The sequence below is a fragment of the Sander vitreus genome, chromosome 4, assembly GCF_031162955.1.
Source record: "Sander vitreus isolate 19-12246 chromosome 4, sanVit1, whole genome shotgun sequence".
NCBI classification, from domain to species: domain Eukaryota; kingdom Metazoa; phylum Chordata; class Actinopteri; order Perciformes; family Percidae; genus Sander; species Sander vitreus.
In genome coordinates, this window is record NC_135858.1 from 31,754,897 (window position 1) to 31,774,833 (window position 19,937).

A 19,937-nucleotide genomic window follows, 5' to 3' on the forward strand; every position below is an offset into this window, starting at 1 on the left:
GCTGGGATGACTGGGTTCCCTGAGAATCTTTGTGGCCTTAGCCTTGCAGAGCGGACCACCCTCTTAAAGGCCAGGTAGTCTTTTTGGGTGCTGCTGCCCATCCAGGTGGTGATGCTCCCAGACAGAATGCTCTCTATGGTGCAGGTGTAAAAGTTCTTGAGCGTCTGAATACTAAGCAATTTGAATAATTGTTGGCATGATTTTATAAATCATGTTTTTATGTTAAACATACATGTGGCACAGTGAATCTTTAGGATCAACTGTATCTGTGGATGGCTACCTAATGACTACCTTACCTACAGGCTACCTTACCCCCCCTAAGGGTCCCGGACCCCCTGTTGAAGATCTCTGGCTTAAAGAATTGAATTCCTTCAGAGCTATCGGAGTTGTCATGTAAGTAATCTTGTTCTTCTTTTTCCTGCACAGGCCCAGGTTGAACGCCTCTGCTTGCTGTGAGATAAGGTGAACAGGTTTTGATCCTGATCTGTTGTTATACAGCTGGATCCAGATGATGGAGCAATTGCTGTGTCTGCTGGTCCTCAGCTCAGTAGCCCTGCAGGAGGCTGTCGGTAAGTTCCACTTTAACACTCACAAACATGCATGTCCATGTGGGTTCTCAGACATAATCAGTGTTGGTGTGGATGATAACATTAGAACTAGGTTTAGCCCAGGCAGGAGTTAAGGTTAAGAGTAGTTTAGGATTTAGGTCGGGAAGGAAAATAAGACACCTTGCAGCTAAATATGTTACAACAACACATTGTTTGGTCAAAATGCAACAAAATAACCTGGTTCTTTTGGAACTGTGATTATTGCCATGTATTATACTACAACACACAAAAGCAAGGCTAACATTTACGCTAATGTAACGGAAATAATGAAGAAAAATAAAGGAATTCATACTAATGCATAATTCATTTGAATTAATTTAAACACAGCCCATGTGCTGATTCTTAAACACATTTCAGAATTAACGTTGTTCCTTTGCTGCCTCACTGGGAAAGTTTCTATTCAAATTTAGGGCAATATTCCAGAAAATCTGCAAAATAAAATGCAAATCAATGCACGTTTACATCTACTGCTGTTATGGAAGATTTAGCAGTTGGTTCATTGCAAATGCTCCAGTCAGGTGCCCAAAAAATCAGTAAGGAAGAAGAAGACACTAGGAAACCACAATGCCACTCAAATCTCAAACATTAAAAACTGATTTAAGAAAACATTATGTAAATGATTTATTTCATGTACGTTTGTATTCAAATCCATTAATGCATAATTTATGACAACCTCCGTACGAAAAGTGTTTTTATTCCTACTCCCAAAAAAATATTTGAACTGTTTTCCTCTGGGCTGAAGGGAATTGTCGGAGGAATGTCAAAGTGTGATGTCAAAAAGTCCTTGGAGCCTGGTTGGACTGACATCATTAGACCACCATGCACTGGGTCACAACTCAGAGCCGTGTGTGGGCAGCCTGTACAGTTGTGATGGATGGAGCCTCTTACCTGGAGAACAGATTTACTCTCGCCCTTCAACAGAAATACAACTCAGGATAAACATTGCTTGTTACTTGGCCTTGGACAGTCCCAGCTGTATTTCTAAGATGCCGTGTTATGCCACTGGAATGTATCATTTTCTCACCCACACTGTATGGGACTCTCATCTTTCGGTTAAATTTAATTAATTAAATTAAATTATCTAAATTCACAGATTTTACCCTGATTATCCTACTTGTACTCGGGTACATACAGTAAATGAGACCAACTACAGTAGCACTATAGTGATGCCTCAAAGCAGTAGCATGTCCAGAATGTATTAGTCTTCACGTTGCACCTAAAACCTTTACAACAATGTAAATATCTAATTTATTAATTTATGTCTGCTTTTACCACTTTCAAACAAGGACAACTTAGAGTCTGTGTTCTACACCTGCAGCTGGTTCAGTGTTTATGCTGAGCCGACATATTGTCTAATGATGAAGCTGTAGTCTCCCCACAGTGTCAGTGGGCAGTTTTACTCCTGCAGACAATTATACGGTCTGCATCTGGCTTCAAAGAGAGACTGCAGACTGACTACACTCATCCATTAGACCAGCCAGACTAAATAAAATAGGCTTATTCCTTATTGGGGTCATAAAGCTTTACATTATGAAGATAGCTTTTCTGTAGCTTTTCACATTTGGAAATCAAATTTTCACATTCAAACCCTTTCAACAGTCACAGCTCTGTGAATGAATCCATTTAGAACCATCACATAGTTTTGTTCTAATCTCTGGCAACCTAAATGTTGCAAAGATATTTATTTACTCTCTTTTTATTGTAAGCTAATTTGTTTGTTGCAATGGTTGCTATACACTGTACTTTTTATATACAGTATAATGTACCTTTTTAAAAGGAGATTACCTTTCCTCTTCATCTGATAGAAACAGAGTAACAGAAAACAGCACAAACCCAGGGAAAATTGTCAAAGCTTTTCAAAGTCGGTCAGTCACTAAATCAGCAAAAACCTTTGATAAATATGGTTAAAACTAAGAAAAGAAGTTTGTGGCACAGGTTTCAGTGTCTGATTAGTGTGTTGTTAAACATGTTGTTTCCAGGGGGAGACGTGTGTGTATCAGGTCATGACAGTGGGCCATTGTTTGAAGAACAGCCAAGCAGTTTAATCTACCCAGAGGGCCTGAGTGAAGGCAAAGTGACCCTAAGTTGTCAGGCCAGGGCCAGTCCAACCGCATCCTACAGGTAGGTCACACACACACACACACACACACACACACACACACACACATAACCTAGGAAGAAGGCTTTATTGTCATATTACAATGAATATAACAAAAAAAGATATTATGTTGCACACATCTGTATATAACATAAACACAAACACACATACACACACATACTGTACACACACACACACACACACGTCAACCATATTGTACATCGCATAGCAACATTCATCATATAACAAGGGCAGGTAAGTAAATATATTGCACAGACATGAATGCAGTAAGTATATATTGTGCACAGTATTAGAAGTAGTAGTAGAAACTGGTGGCAAGCCCACTTGCGTGAAATGCTGGGAAGCGGGGCAATCCCCTATGTGAAACAACGCGTACATGGACACATACTCTAAGGGCCTGTTCTGACCTGGTTTTAACATCCGTCATGAGTGATCCGATCACAAGTGGACACCTCTAAGAATGTGAGTGACCATATGTGATTGGATCTCACTTCCCCGCTCTATGTGCGTATATCATTGATTATATATAATTTGCATAGAGGCTGGTTGTGTGTGTATAAATGTCAGTTACTCTCACATAAATTATATTCATCATCATTAGAAATGTACTATGACTAAGGTTAATGAACAAACGCTGCCTACAGTCTGTCTGTGTGCCGACATAAGGATGTCTACTGGCAGAGCCGGGACCTGTGCAGGAGAGAAAGATGTCTCAGTATGTTTGTAGCTTCTAACTGAATCTGTGGTTTGAAGTTTAGTTTCTATATTATTTCTGCTTTATTTTACAATTCATGTTCGTAAATACTGTAGAAGTTGTGTTTAGTTAATGCTGCTGAAGACAAACATTTCCTGATTTTGCTTCATAATAAAAGCATTTAAAACAGGTGACATTTATTGTGAAGAATGTATAGGAAATAAAACCATTTTTCAGCTGTTGCTTTAACCACTCAGTTCGCCAGCTTACTTCAGACAACGCTGTGAAGAAGATATGTCTGGCAATCCAAGACTAATAAATAAACTGAGGAGTTGCGACAGGAATGTTTGTAATAATATCCTACATATTGGTGGATTCTGAGACGTTTTATGAAACTAAAATTAGGTTATTGTATACCGGTCGGCTGCTTTTTCCAGGCAACCGCAAGGCACGGAGCTCCAGACAGTGGGGGATAAAAGCAGGGGCGTTTCCAGGATTCTTTAAGTGAGTTAGCACAGGTAGAGCTGGAGATCTTTGCTGGTCAGGTTCAGTCTTACTTTCTATCATTTTACACAGGCTCGGGCCGGGCTCGGGCCGGGCTCGGGCCGGGCTCGGGCTTGCGCTCCGGGTTGCGCGGTATGAGTGGTCTGAGTGGTCAGGTGATGCGTTTAGTGCGAAAATGAATGCTGAGGAGGTGAAACGGAGGCTGGCCTCTGGCGATTACGTTTTGGTTGGACCGGCAAAGAAAGCAAAGCCTGAGGTGTGGACAAATTTTGACCATGTGCATAATGACAATAATGAGCCAGTCCCTTGACAAAAGGCAAAACAGCTGTGTGCGTGCTTACATTTGAATAATGTCGGGCTGTAAATGCGTTTGGGCTTTTAAAAAGCTGTCAATCAAAATTAGGGCTGAAAATCAATGTTACCAATGTTATATTGCTGACGGACGGTGTTTCCACACGGATCATTATTACTGTCGCACACCAGACGCTGCTCAGTCTGCTGGCGACACATGCCAGAGCGTAAATAGTGAGGGGCTAAGAGAAGAGACAGGCTGGAGAAAACGACAGAAAGTGTCCAAAGTTTGGAATCAGTTCAAACATAGTTAAGACAACTCTGTACAGTGTGTCTACTGAAAAACTGAACTAGCTTACCACAATAATAGCACGATGTCAATGCTTCAGCATCTCAACAGAAAACATTTCTCATCCATTCCACGAAGTGGACCCGACAAAAGTAAATCACGGAGTTGTATGGACGATGAAACTACACTAAACACACCAGCTACCAAAAACAAAGACAAGAAAATACGTAGTGGTGACCACAATTTGATCTAAAGAGCCGACTTGTTGACTATCCCGTCGGAGAAACAGCTGCACCATTTTCTCTCACTCTCTCTCTTTACGGAGAAACAGCTGATCAACGATTACAATGCTACATAGCATTGTAATCAAATATATAAATTAAAATAGATTGAGTATAATTAATATTTACATATACATATATTTACATATAGGCCTATATACAGATCAGTCTCAGGATGAAACTTGTAGTTCTGAAAGTTAAGTTGCACAACTTAAGGTAATGTTTATGTATGTTTAATGTATGCCTTAGTGTGAGGTTGATGTCATTTCAGAAAATGTTTTCTTTAAAAATGTTACAATGTAATATGGCACTTAAATGCACTTAATATGTTTAGTTTTTTGAGAGATGATATTGTAAGCAAAGTAGGCAACAAAAATGTTGCTTTTTCCGAAAATGTAACCAAACTATCGTTTATTATTGCTCTTCAATAAAACAAAAGTATTTCTTATCTTACCGATTACAGCTCTAGGCACTGGGGGGTCCAATAATCAGTCAGGGGGGGCCCAGGGAATTTTATCAGAATACAGCATAGGAAATCTGCTTAGAAATATAGGAAATATTGGATACGATAGAACAAAACAATGTAATTTTGCTAAATAAAACACATCACATTCATTATTAATTTCACTTGATTTTATTTACAACAAATTGGATCAATATATAATCAAGGAAACATTAATCAATTAATTTTTTTCACAGAACCGTATAAAGATAAAGTGCAATACACTTACAATAAATTTGCCTCAAACTTTAACAAAGAAAACCTTGCTGTACACAGTTTACGGGTCTAGAGTGTACCCCCTCTAGACCCGAACCTGGATATAAGAGTCATTAATCATTGTCAGAACCTCGAAATTCAAGACACAAGGTGCCTTTTCTTTATTCCAAGTGTGTTTTCCCTCCATTTCTCTCTCTCTCTCTCTCTCTCTCTCTCTCTCTCTCTCTCTCTCTCTCTCTCTCTCTCCCCACACACACACACACACACACACACACACACACACACACACACACACACACACACACACACACACGTGCGTCGAATAGCTACACAGCTAGCACATAGCGAAGTATCTTGTGTGTTTCTTTGTTCTGTAAGACATTAGCCTGAAAGCTAACCGGCTAACCCTCGCCACCCGGCGCTACACCTAGCACCATTACCGCCCTCGTGAGGCTAAATGGACCTTTTTCACAGCAGACATTTTGACTTGTCATAGTAGGAAAAGCACAGCTGAAATTGATAACCTTAACGATGGCTCAATTCCATCAAGTGTCCCAGTAAGCTATTTCAGTGAGTCAGCATGCACAGTACCAGGGCCTCTTCTAAGTGGAATGCAGCCATCATTAATGGTTTTGAATACACCTGTGCTTCTCCTACTATGACACATCAACATGTCTGCCGTGAAAAAGGTCTATAGTTTTGTGCAGCTCACAGCCATTTTTGTAGTCTTTGGGCTAGACTACATATCGACACTCTCCCCACCCCCCCCCCACCCCTTTTTCTCACACACACACACACACACACACACACACACACACACACACACACACACACACACATACACAGCACCCACACAGAGACATGTCTTGTTTGCTTTTTGTTGTAGTTTAAAAAAAGGTATATTGGTTTTAATTGATCGAAGGATTATTCATTGGCCATTGTTCTTGTCAATTGTGTTTATTATTTATTCATGTATTTGTTGTGTTCTTATCACTTTGCCCTGCTCTCTCCTTGATGTTTCTTTTATTTTCCTCTGTTAAAGTTTTTTTGTTGGAGCGTTTCCTTATCCGATGCCAGGGTCAAAGGACAGTGGGTGTCGTATGCTGTACAGATTTTAAGCCCATCTTTTAAGATTTGTGATTTTTGATATTGGGCTATAATAAAGTTGACTTAACTTGACTCTTTGTCTTGCAGATGGCTTGTGAATGGCACAGAGGTCCCGCTGGGTTTGGACCTGCGCTACACACTGGTGGCCGGCAACCTTGTGATCAGCAGCCCTGAGCCTACTCGAGACACAGGCTCCTATCAGTGTCTGGCCATCAACCGCTGTGGCACCATTATCAGCCGAGCAGCTAACCTCAAATTTGGCTGTGAGTGAGAACAAGCCTGTCTTAGCTGCCTGAGTGGCTCACTGTGGTGGCAGAGATTGAAGGCATTAGAAAAGATATTCAGAGGATTTACTTTGTACCACAAATGTACTTTGGTTACTTTCAACTGTGTACTGTTGCTGTTTCTCTTACGATCTGTATACAGTATATGACAGTGATCTTTTTTTTCATTACTTCTCTTTTTCTACTCTACACTTTGCATGTTTCTGCAGACCTCCATGACTTCCCTCCAGACAGCAGGAGTCCTCAGACAGCATATGAAGGCGTAGGAACTTTCCTGGCCTGCCAGCCCCCTATACATTACCCAGGTATCCACTCTACTTCAGGGCTCCTGGAAAACCTGAAATATTACACACTAGTTATTCAGTATTTTAAATCACCTGAAAGATGAGGAGACAGTGAGATACCATTAAAAAATAATGGGCTGTTTTATTATTTTCATGTCATCAGCTTTCTTTCACTGAGATCTAGCTGTCAGAAAACCTGCAGCCTGCAGCTGATAAGGGTCGGATAAGGGTCACAACCTGTGGTTCACAGGTCACAGTGTTTAAAATTAGCAGAATTATTAACCTCTTTTGGGATAGGGGTGAATATAAAGCACAATTTTTACTGCCTCTGCTGACCGTTTCCGTATTGAAATCAGTAATGTGACTTGCTGTCTCCTCTCCAGCTCTATCCTATCGCTGGTTGATCAACGAGTTTCCCAACTTCATCAAGAAGGACGACAGCCGCTGGTTTGTGTCGCAGGTGACAGGTAACTTGTACGTGGCTAGAGCAGAGCCAAACGACACAGGGAACTACTTCTGCTTCACCACCATTAACATGGACATCAGCACCAAGAGCACCTTCAGCAAGGCCAACGCACTCACTGTGCTGCCCGACGGTACGACACCACCACGGACATCAGCACAAACTGTGTAACTGTGTAACTGATGAACCAATATGAGCACACACAGGACAGAGAGCGCTTATGTTTAAAGTGATAACTATTTAGCAACCTACTGGTTATTATTGATTAGGCCTGAGTATCTGAGTTCAACTGAGTTCCAATAGTCCACCTCAGGTTTGTTATTTTAAAACTTTATTTTTGTGAATATACATATGTTGAATATGTAATACAAACACTTAAAACATTTCATACGAAACACATTTTGATAGGTAACTTTTATTCTAACTTTTGGCATGACACTGTCCCCACCAACATTCATATGCCCCAACCCAAAAGTCAGGATGATATAGAAGCTGTTATTTTCTGGTAAAAAAATCATAATGTTGCTTTAATGTTGAGCCTACTAAATACAATGGTTATCCGACCCCTCAATATAAAATCGAACAATATACTTAGGGCTTATTAGTGCTCAAAATGAACAGGGTTCATCATCTGGAGAACTTAATGTGTTCACTAGATGTCATTGGTACTATTACATTTTTTGATTAGTACCAGATGTTGGAACAAGTGGAAAACATAGATAGGGTGACTCAAGGTAAGCAGAGGAAAGGGCCTGTGATCAGGTAAATCAGTAGTAATCTTATAGGGATCATAAATATCTACCAAATCTCACAGCTATCTGGCCAGTAATTATCAAAGTATGATGCTCCAGAACGAAAAAAAAACATCACTAACAAGGCACATTTCTCTGTGTATGCACATTTAGATAAACATTACAGTAGACCCATCCAGTTCCTACATTGGATAAAAGGTGAATTTAAATGGGATTTAATCTGAATATTATATAATTGTATTTTATTTCAGCCAATCCCAGGAAGTCAGCTCCGAGCATCAAAGTGCGCTTCCCTGCAGAGACCTATGGCCTAGCAGGACACACCGCTCAGTTAGAGTGCTTCGCCTATGGAAAGTAAGTTCAACACTCTGAAATCTTTGCATAATGCGTCTGCAAGTTACTTTAGGTTGGCTGTGCCCTGTCCAGCCTTACACTTGCATGTCTTCCTTCCAAACATCCCCATCATGGTCTCTGTGCTCTTCCATTTTAAATTACCATTCTTCCTTTACTTTTCATCCAACTCCTCTCTATTTTTTGTCTCATAGTCCAGTCCCAAAACTGCGATGGAGGAAGGTGGACGGTTTGATGCCGTCCAAGGCGGGCTCCAGTGCTGAGGGCCCCACCCTCATTCTGCCAGAACTCTCCTTCGATGACGAGGGTGTTTACGAATGTGAAGCCTACAACTCAGAGGGAAGTGACACATACCAGGGACGCATCAATGTGCAAGGTGAAGAAAAGATAGTGTGTGCATCTGTTTGTATTGCAGCAAAGCAGCACACTGTATCAGCTTAATCAGGGATGTTTTTGTTACGTTTCCAGGGATTAAAGGACTCAAATGCAGGGAGAGGCAGGCTTGAACTCGAGGATTTATTAATCGAAACATAAAAATGAACCAAGGAAGCAGCAGGCAAAAACCAATTAAAAAAAAAAAAAGAAGAAAGGTATCCAAAAAACCAAGGGAGAACAAAAACCAGGGAAATACAGAACTTACACTGGGAAAGCACATGACCACACACAAACTAACCGGGCAAGGACACAAAACGATCTGACAAGAGCCAAAGGAAACACAGAGGCTAAATAAACTAGGTAATGAGCAAACACGGGACAGGTGACACCAGGGCTGGGGAACAGGTGGAGCACATTAGATAATCACACAGGCGGGAAAATACAGGAACCAAAACTAGACATGACAAGACAGAAAACAGACATCAAAATATAATAACAGAAATAAAACAGGAAACAGAAATAATCATCAAAGAACAGGAATACACAATACAAACAGGAAAACTAAACAAACAATCCATGGAAAATACAGGAAACAGAAACAGAAATACAACCAACCATAATAATAGTCAAAAACAGGGAAACTAAACACTAAACACCACAACAGTTTTGACTGCAGTTATTATTATTATTATTATTATTATTATTATTTTCATATCACTTTCAACACGGCACAAGTCCGAGTCCAATGCCTTTTCGTATGAATTTAAAGGTGCAGCAGCACAAGGTAAAACATGCAGGGAGAGAGGGCATTTAAATGACTTGTATTACCTTCTGAGATCACTGTCATACATTTATCTCAATCACTGTTTCTTATGCACAAAATCAGTATAATAAACTGAGACTCTGAACGTCAGAGATCAATCTTGTCATATCAGAAATGACAGATATACAGTCTAAAAACTATTTCCTCCGCCGCAGTGTGATCGAGTAAAAGAGTTTAAAAATAACCTCTAACAATAATTATCTAATCAACAGTCTTTAAATGCATTTCCAATATACCTTCATGCCAACAGCATGGATAAATAATTTAATATCCAGTACATACAGTATGTGAGCAAACTGGAATAAAAAACAAGTCCTAACTGAACGTCCTTGTGCGCTATCAGATAATATGAAGCAGGCAGCAGAAGTGGCTATCAGATAAAGTTAAATGATTACACTGATGTTGAAGTAGTTTCACTGCTTGTCCCTCGCACCCACGATGGTCATTAAGGATTTAAATCCATCGGGGATGCAGCCTGTGAGATAACGGAACATCTTCCTCGCTATCACATGTGTCATGTGTCATGAATGAAGCTATTAGGAAAATTAATGTAAACGTCTCCTCTGTCTGAATGACAAAAAACCATCACTTTACATACCGATTAAGCCAGCATTGTAATGATGTCTGAAAGTGGCAAAACGTCTTGAGTTCACTCCCTAAATGCATTTCTGTTCAATGTGTGCCATTTTATTTCTGTTACTTTTCCGTAACTTTCTTCTCCCGACCTCCAGCTCAGCCGGAGTGGTTGCAGGTGATGAGCGACTCGGAGGTGGAGATCAGTTCCGAGCTTGTCTGGAGTTGTGTTGCTGCTGGTAAACCCCGACCCTCCGTACGCTGGCTACGCAACGGACAGCCACTCACCACACAGGTAACACACACAGTTACTTTCTACCGTACTGTATACCTCCACACACAAAGGGATGATAAAATACTCCCTCTAGCACTGCTCTTTTTTCTATTAACCATTACACTTAAAATATGTGCAGTTATGTGGTTGGTCAGTCACTAATCATTGTTAATGTCTAATGTTCTTGTTGTCCTTTTACTTCTATAAACATCTCTGTAAATGGATTATTTCGACCCATAGAAAGTACTTTAGAATACATTAAACCCAGAAAAGGTCACACGTTCTGCCATTTCTTATAAAACTAGAGTGGATACATCTACACACAGGAAGCCAACCTCTTCTCAACTTGGAATAGGATAGATGCTGCTGTGAATGATTGGGTACCAAACAATGTTGATCCGAACTGGAATCACTTATATTTAATTTTCTACCATTTCTCATTTCTAACTGGTAGTGTTAGAGGGAAAGTATTACTTACAGTATGATTAAATGAAACTGGCAGCTAGAGATCATCTTTGTCATTCTCTGTAATATGTGGCTCATTTGTTTTGGATTGTTTGTTATGGTATTGGTTTACATGCTGTTGAAAAACATCTCAAAGTTGTAAAAATGCAAAGTGTAAGAGTCTTATCATACTACACAATTATGAATATAAATGTAGTTAATGACTACAAACAAATTATTTACCTGCCAGTAACTTGTTGCGTATGTACTGTAGCAGTGTGAAGTCTCATTCTGGGATCACCTCGCCATGTGATTTGTAATAACTACAAATATTCTTAAGCCGGTGTAAATTGTCTGTGTCATGGCCTGTTTAATTAGCCTGGGAAAATCCTGACGAACTTCCGGCAAATTTGAGATTTGCTCTGCAAGTCAGTCTGGCCAAGAGCACATTCAAGCCCATTTCCAATTTTTCCAAATCGAGGCACCAATCACAACCGTTGAGGTGGGCTTTACATGATGACGATAGCGCAGCCATGGCAAGCAGCTTTTTGTTTACATTCAACATGACGGCCACCGAAGCACAGCAACCCGTTGATGCCGCTGAAGTGTAAGAACAAATCAAAGAGCAAAATCCCAAAGTTTAGCAAGCTCAAAAACCTTCTATAGTTGTGTTTCAGTCGACATAAAACACAGGTGGAGGGTAAATGTGAGTAGGAGTTCTCCCCCTTACTGGGTGAAGTAGAATTTATTGTGACATTTTACTTCCCACACACCACAGCTCACATATGACACGTATGCTTCATTTTCCGGCTCACACATGCTTTTCACTCACCTACTACTGTTTCTACATTCCCCCCCCCCCCCAGGAGCGGGTAGAGGTGAACGGGGCTCGTCTTAAGATCAGTAACCTGGCCCTGGAGGATTCTGGGATGTACCAGTGTGTGGCTGAGAACAAACATGGCACCATCTACTCCACTGCCGAGCTCAGAGTCCAGGGTAAGGTCCAAGGAGCACAGTCTTTAGTTTCCCTTATTCAAAACAATTAATATTGTTGATTTATAACTTGAAAAGATTTTCATTCCCAAAATTATATTTCTCAATAATAACATCAAGTTTAATACTGTACTACTCTCTTGCCTCAAGTTAAAAGCATTCTGCCTGTCTTTCATTATTCCTCACTATCTCCATCGTCTTTCTGCATCTCATCCATCTCTCTCTGTGTTGTGATTGGGACTTCATCCTGCCTCCTGTCCTTCCAGTTCAGGCCCCAGACTTCCGGTTGAATCCAGTAAGGAGACTGATCCCAGCAGCCAGAGGGGGGCAGGTGAAGATGGAGTGTCGCCCTCGAGCTGCCCCCAAGCCTAGCCTGTTCTGGAGCCGTGGGACAGAGCTGCTCACCAACAGCAGCAGGTAATACTCAGTCAATCTGATTTCCATACATAGTACAGCACATTTGCTTCTGTCAGCGTGTTCGTTTGTTGAGAAGAAGGTAAAAAAGTCACTCCAACTTCAGATAAAACGTCCACAACTTCTCTTCTTCTGTTCAAGATTTATTTCCAAGCAATAAGGCAGAAAAGGGTACAGGAATACACAGCTGTGGGCAACAGTTTGCTTCGTTCTGAAAACTCCACAGACTGAGCCCCAACTCCTTTGTCTAAACGGTTTAAATACTATTCTACTCCGGCGCGTTCTTCTCTTATTGGTCCCAGCAGGTGTCAGGTCATTTTGTGCGTCCAATGGCTTTTCCAGACGTCTCCTGAGAGGAGGGATTCTCCTTGAAGCATCCCTGATCTTCACACCTCTTCCAGGCGCACATCCTCTCTCTGGACAAAGGGCTGGCAACATGCCAGCCTGTAGTGCCTTGGGCGCACAGCGAGTTCAGCACAAGGATAGCTGAGTTCAGTAGTTCAGATGGCATCATCTCTTGTAACTTTCCATTCAGGGCTGTGCTTGAAATTAAACCCTCCCATCAGACACCCTAGCAACAGGTTCTGAAAATTCTCATTGGATGATCTCCTTCTGCGCTGTATTAACCCTTTATCTGCACTATGAGTACACTGAAGTCAATTTGAAACATTCCAATATATAGAAAGAAAGTTATTAAAACTGATTGATCATATAATCCAGAAAGTCATTATTACTAATTGTTTATATTATTATAATATGATGTAGAAAGTCATTATACATGATTGTTTACTCAGGGCCTTGGTGTGACTTGTTTTGTTGACCTTAGGCACATGTTAACTTTTATTATTTCTTCACACTTCACATTTTAAAACCTTGTAAAACAAATACTGGTCGTTTTGTAATATTTCTATATCCCTCATTTCCTTCTGGTGGGTATTTGCCTGAGGGAGACTTGTGCTGTGATTTCAGAGAATGAGTTTAGAGTTCTCTATTGTGAAACAAATAAATAACACACAATATGGAATATACATGAAATAGAGAAACTGTGAATCTCAGCGTAATATACAGAGTGAAGTTAAAGCAAAACCAAAGCACTTTTCCTCTTCGGTCCCCCTACAGGTTGGAAGCCGAATTGTCCATTACCGCTGTCGTATGTCTCACTCGAACTACAGATCCGCTACCCGATCTGGCAAAAGTGCATAGTGCGGTTATAGCCGATAGAGGGCCACAAAGCGAATGCAGAAGTCTGGATGAGCAAATCAACGAACGGTCAAAGGAAAGAAAGGACTACTTTTTTTTACTATCCTGTAATTTTGTTTCCTGGTTACAAAACTCCAAACTCTGACATATAAACCCCTTCCTGTTTAGCTACATGTTGCCCAGCAATGCAGGATCTTTATACAGCCACAAAACATCCATTAACTTACTCAGAGAAGCTACTGATCCTGTGATTGACTTAAAACATCTTAGACATTAGACAAATCAGTTTAACACAAAGTATTTAGTTCCAGTCTGTAGATGGTGCTTCACCATTTATGTAGTCCACTACTAAAATCGAAACGTGTCCGCATGGGTGTGCTGCCCCCCCCCCCAAAAAAAACAAAACAATAAACATCTCTTTTACGTAATACAAATTAAGCTCCAGCTCAGGTGGGAACCTGAAGGCTTAAGTCATCATTATTACACACACGTATGCACATGTTCAAAGCTGGTGAATGTACCAGTGATTAAACTATGACGAGAATGTTTCTGATTAAATTACACATTACTGTAGTGTATGTCTCCTATATGTATAATTTACTGATATAGCAGTAGACGCTACATTCTCTTGATAGTGAGATCTTTGCCGCAGTGTTACCTTGCTCCAGGCAAATGATGAAAATGATGCATGTCCACTCTGGCAACTTCAGATTCAAGCGATAAATAATGTCACCATCTGCAGGGTGAGCAAGCCCTCAGTTTCTGTACACTCTAAGAGATGCAGCTCATTAAAAAAAATAAAAAATGTCAACTGTGAAAAGATTAAGAAAAACCCAAGACGCCTACTTGGAGGTGAGATCAAAAGTGACTTACCACTCGTATGTATCAGAGGATTTATTGCTGTAGATTTCATCAGATTCTGTCACAGATGCATGGGAAGTCTGTAACTACCTGAGTGTTGGTGTGGGTCTATTGATTCAGAGGGGGTTTAAGGCCAAACACACAACCATGAGTCATAGGTTTGTCAGTCCTTTGTCCACCTCATATTAATATTGTTCTACTTGTGAATTCATCACCGTCTGAATGTTAAGTGGTCGGCAAAGCCTCAAAATGTCAGTTGTCTGAGTGAGGACTAAATTGCTTATTCAAAGGCAATTAGTCAGTAACCCATTTAGTTTTAATTATCAGTGTGTGTGATTGACAACATCTAATTGCCTAGCACTCCATGCTATCCTCCTTTAGTCCAAACACATCAGTCACATTCAATGCTAAAGCCGTAGTGTGGGTGTCCACCAAGCTACAAATGAGGAGCTGTTTACAGCTGTCTGTAGAATGTAAGTAATACTTCTTTTTTTTCCATAGTTTAAAGGTAAGAGTGAATATGAGATATGTCTGCCAGATAGCCTGAGTCTTAGCATGACATTTGCAGACAGAATTGCAAATGTGAGTTAGTCTGGAACCTCTCAGTTCATTTTCAGTTTCTGAGGAGCATTATCAACAGCTAGCCTGACAAGCCAGAACCACATCAAGATGTTGGGTGTGGGAATTCACCATTGGCAGGGCTCAATCCGAGAGCGGGATAAACGGTTGTCTTTCAAATTCCATCTGCACTCATAGCCAACCAGAGCAACACCAGTTGATAGATTAAACTTTTGCCGTATCCGGTTCGGCAAAACTCAAAAGCCGATTCGAAAGACCGGCACATAAGATGCCAGCAGCAGCAGCCATCTTATGTGCATATCTGCCGTCCTTATGTTAAGCCTGCCCACCGACTCTATACACAATGTACGGTGGCCGACAGGGGCAAATGCCCTGCAACTTAAGAAAACACACACAAATAGACAAAACACAAGCAAATTATGAAAACAACTTCATTAATTTGACAACACATGCGCAGCATTCAGCAAACGCGCTGCAAATGCACACAACACAACCAAATACATAAATGCACTGCAAATATTAAACGATGCAAAAAGAAACACAAAGCACACAAATCCAGAAAACAAATGCAACAAAAAAAACGCAGCATTCAGATTATACAACGGAAGTTCTCCAGACCTCTAGAGGGAGCAGCTAGTGGAACAGCTTGATTTTCGACCCCACGGGGAGAGAGCGCTCTGCTTTTTTATTAGAGTCGGGTATGGCTGCAGCCTGGAGAACTCCATAGACTGTATATTAAATTCATATTATTATTATTATTATTATTAACATAATATATTAGTAATATACAGTCTATGCTCCCATCTCATGCCCTCCCGGCTGGTGCCGTCCCTGAGCTTCGGCTTTTCAAAATCAAAGCTTGCGTCTGGTCCGCTATGTGTTTGTACTTTGGTGTGTTGGATGTTTGTGAACTAAACAGTACGGCAATCATGCTAATGAATACAATAACATCTTCAGCAGATGTTTTACTTACAACACGTTGGAGTTAGCAAAGCAGTTTTGTGTTTATATGTGTGAGCGGGATTTATTCAGATTGATAAATCCCACGGTAAATTGGCTGTTTACTAAACAGGGAGGGACTATAAATCCTGTCTGTTTTTTGTATTTCAAGAGCGAATTGCTCCACAATATGAATACAGATTGATCACTTATTTTGTTGGTAACCGTTGTTGTATAATCACAATATTAGACTTGAGGAGGCCTATACTTCAGTAATGCGCCTTTCGGACCTCGAAATTAAACCCTCTCATGTAATGTGGCTTAAACAAACGTCAACATTAAACGCTGATGCAGTTTTAAATGTTTTATTACCACGAGTTTACAGACGTCTCTGCTGATTGAGTATCACCTATGACCTGAGCCGAGACACACCCACCAAACGAGAGAAAACATATCTCAAACATAGACTTAATATTTACAGTCTATGCAGTTGCGCTCTCTCTCTCTCTCTCTCTCTCTCTCTCTCTCTCTCTCTCTCTCTCTCCCCCCCCCCATGGGGTCGAAAATCAAGCTGTTCCACTTAGCTGCTCCCTGTGTAATCTGGATGCTGCATTTTTTTGTTGCATTTGTTTTCTGGGTTTGTGTGCTTTCCTTTTTGCATCGTTTCATATTTGCAGTGCGTTTATGTATTTGGTTGTGTTGTGTGTATTTGCAGTGCGTTTGCTGAATGCTGCGCATGTGTTATCAAATTAATGAAGTTGTTTTTCTTTTTGCATCGCTTCTTTTTTCGGGGTTTGCGTGCTTTTCTTTTTGCATCGTTTTTTATTTGCAGTGCGTTTATGTATTTGGTTGTGTTGTGTGTATTTGCAACGCGTTTGCTGAATGCTGCACATGTGTTGTCAAATTAATGAAGTTGTTTTCTTAATTTGCTTGTGTTTTGTCTATTTGTGTGTGTTTTCTTAAGTTGCAGGGCGTTTGCCTCTGTCGGCCACCGTAACAATGTGATTGGCCTGACCAGAATTAGTTTTTTTCCAGCTCGCAAGCCAACGGAGAGTTGATAGACTGACCCTGGCTTGCTTTGCTGCCGCTAGGGTGCGTCTAGATTTCTAGGCTAATCAACAGCTGTAAATGCCTCTAGACCCTGGATGGACCTATAACCAATCAGAGCTGAGAAACATGATGTGTATGTTAACAGCCTACAGCGTGCAGAGATGAGCTGTGATGTATCAACATGTCTGTGAACAAGTGTTGATATTTTTGCCATCAGATTTTGAATAAAATTTTTCAACAGGATCAGCCGTGGTAGCTCACCTGGTTGAGCGTGTGCCCGATGTACCAACGTTCAGTCCTGACTGCAACGGCCAGGGTTTGATTCCGACCCGTGGCCCTTTGCTGCATATGTCTCTCTCTCTCTCTCTCTCTCTCTCTCTCTCTCTCTCTCTCTCTCAGTTTCCTGTCTTAAAGCCCATGTTGCAGGTTAACCACCACTGTTGATTAATGGGTACATAAAGCACTCAACATATGTATATCATTGTTAAAAATGTCTCCAAATAGTGTTAAAGGCCAGTTTTTGGTATTAGTGGTTTTTTTAACGCAATTTGGTGATGACGTCACGTTGGGGAGACGTGCCTCAGCCTAGTACTAGAACTATGGTGACTGACTGGGATGAGGAGGAGGAGGTGTTTTTACTGTCAGTGAATAGCACCGAGTGAAAGTCATCATGTCGTTAGTTCAGATAAGTACCGATAAACTTATCTAGATCTAGAAATAGAAGGCATCATGCTAGCTATGGGCTAACTTGCCAGTCCCACCTGTGAAATCCCCCAACGTTGTTAACACATTTTCGATTAGATATCTCACGTTTTGATGGTAGCCTACTAGCTCCAGTAATAACATATTTTCCTAGTGTTTATTTATTACTTGGACGGGGATGCTGTTCGGTCACAAGTTTAGACAGCTAGCTAGCGCTACACCGATGTTTTGCTAACGTTAGCACAACAGCGTTAGCCTAGACTGCTAGGTAAATATTACGACTGCCTTTGGAGTTCCTATATCTGCGTCCACATTGTCAACATAAGACATGTGGCGTTAGTGCTCCTTTTGTACCATCATTTTATTGAATGAAATGTTAAGCTTCGCTCCTACGAGATGGGTAGGTTTTTGTTACGTTACACACAAAGCTAACTGGCTATAGTTAGCCTGTACGTATGCTAGCGAAATTAAATAACGTTACGTAGCCAGCCAGCAACTTCGGCAGTAGTTTCGGCGAGCTAACCATGCCAGCTAACACATCCACATGTGTCTCCATTTCAAACATCACTGCAGGTTGACTGCTTTTAGCAGCAGAGGTTGATTGTGGGCGACAATACTGTCGTGGTTAGCTCGCCGAAACTACTGCTGATTGCCGAAGTTGCTGGCTGGCTACGCAACGTTAGCTAATTCCGCTAGCATACGTACAGGCTAACTATAGCCAGTTAGCTTTGTGTGTAACGTAACAAAAACCCACCCATCTCATAGGAGCAAAGCTTAACATTTCATTCAATAAAAGTATGGTACAAAAGGAGCACTAACGCCACAGGTCTTATGTTGACAACGTGGATGCAGATATAGGAAACTCCGAAGGCAGTCGTAATATGTACCTAGCAGTCTAGACTAACGCTGTTGCGCTAACGTTAGCAAACGTCGGCGTAGCTAGCTGTCTAAACTTGTGAAAAGCCGAACAGCATCCCCGTCCAAGCTGTTTCACTTTCCCTCCAATATTATTATACACATAATAAAGACACATGGACTCGGTTGAGACCAAAAGCCATATTTTGCAAGACCAGTGACACAGACCGAGACCATAGACAGTGAACCGAGACGGGGCTTTCGTCTGTCGTTTCCCCAACGTGACGTAATGCAATGCATTGTGGGGAAAAAGAGAATCATTCCAAACTGCTGTAAAATAGTACTACTTTTTCGTATTTTATTCCGTTTTGTGATATCCATTGTATTTGATGTTATTGGGTAACAGTTTAAATGTTTATTACCGACAAGCAAATTGCGCAAATTTGTTAGAAAATAAACCCTGCAAGATGGGCTTTAAGTTGTCCTGTCCAATAAAGGCAATAAAAGCCCAAAATATCTTAAAAAAAAAAAAAAGTTCCACATCAGCTTTAGTCATCTTGGTTGTTTTCCAAAATGCCATAACTAAGCTAGGTTTATGCTCTTCATCAATGCGTGAAGCACAATGGCTCCGCAAATTGTCATGGTGTCAAACCTGCCTATATGAGATCATCGGCTGTGATTGGCCCAGCCAGCGTTAGGATCTGTAATGAAACCCACGCAACTTCTAGGAAGGACCCGCCCTTCAATAGCATCACACTCTACTATTGGCCAGGCATCCATGCTTACGCAAGGTAACGTACCCCGATTTGTTCAGGTCCTATCCCCTGACAAGTCGGCTATCCTAACCTTAACTACTAGGTAAATGCCTAACCCCAACTAATCGGTCTGCTTCGTACGGCGGGACTTGCCTACAAGTTGTGTGGGATCCATAATAACCCATGTGCAAGCCTTCAGTATTGATGTAAAACATCCGTGGCAGGGATAATGTTGCAGCTGATACGTTGTTGCGCTCTTAATAATGTTGTATTGAATTTAATACAACAGGTTCTGATTCCGGTTTCCCATAAATTGTAGGGTGTGTTTGTTCTCTCTTGGTGCACACCTGCGTGT

At 41.0% G+C, this 19,937-nt stretch overlaps 1 protein-coding gene across 1 annotated transcript in view; it reads left to right on the plus strand.

The window, feature by feature from the left end:
- The first annotated feature begins 459 nt into the window (after positions 1-459).
- The window catches only part of cntn2 (contactin 2), a 52,392-nt gene continuing 32,914 nt past the window's right edge, over positions 460-19,937 (plus strand). Inside the window, exons 1-10 of the mRNA XM_078249343.1 lie at positions 460-569; positions 2,588-2,729; positions 6,699-6,874; positions 7,105-7,200; positions 7,563-7,775; positions 8,646-8,748; positions 8,940-9,121; positions 10,675-10,811; positions 12,101-12,230; positions 12,494-12,644. Coding sequence (XP_078105469.1) covers positions 509-569; positions 2,588-2,729; positions 6,699-6,874; positions 7,105-7,200; positions 7,563-7,775; positions 8,646-8,748; positions 8,940-9,121; positions 10,675-10,811; positions 12,101-12,230; positions 12,494-12,644 — 1,391 coding nt within the window. The 5' untranslated portion in view covers positions 460-508. The remainder of the gene's footprint in view (positions 570-2,587; positions 2,730-6,698; positions 6,875-7,104; positions 7,201-7,562; positions 7,776-8,645; positions 8,749-8,939; positions 9,122-10,674; positions 10,812-12,100; positions 12,231-12,493; positions 12,645-19,937) is intronic.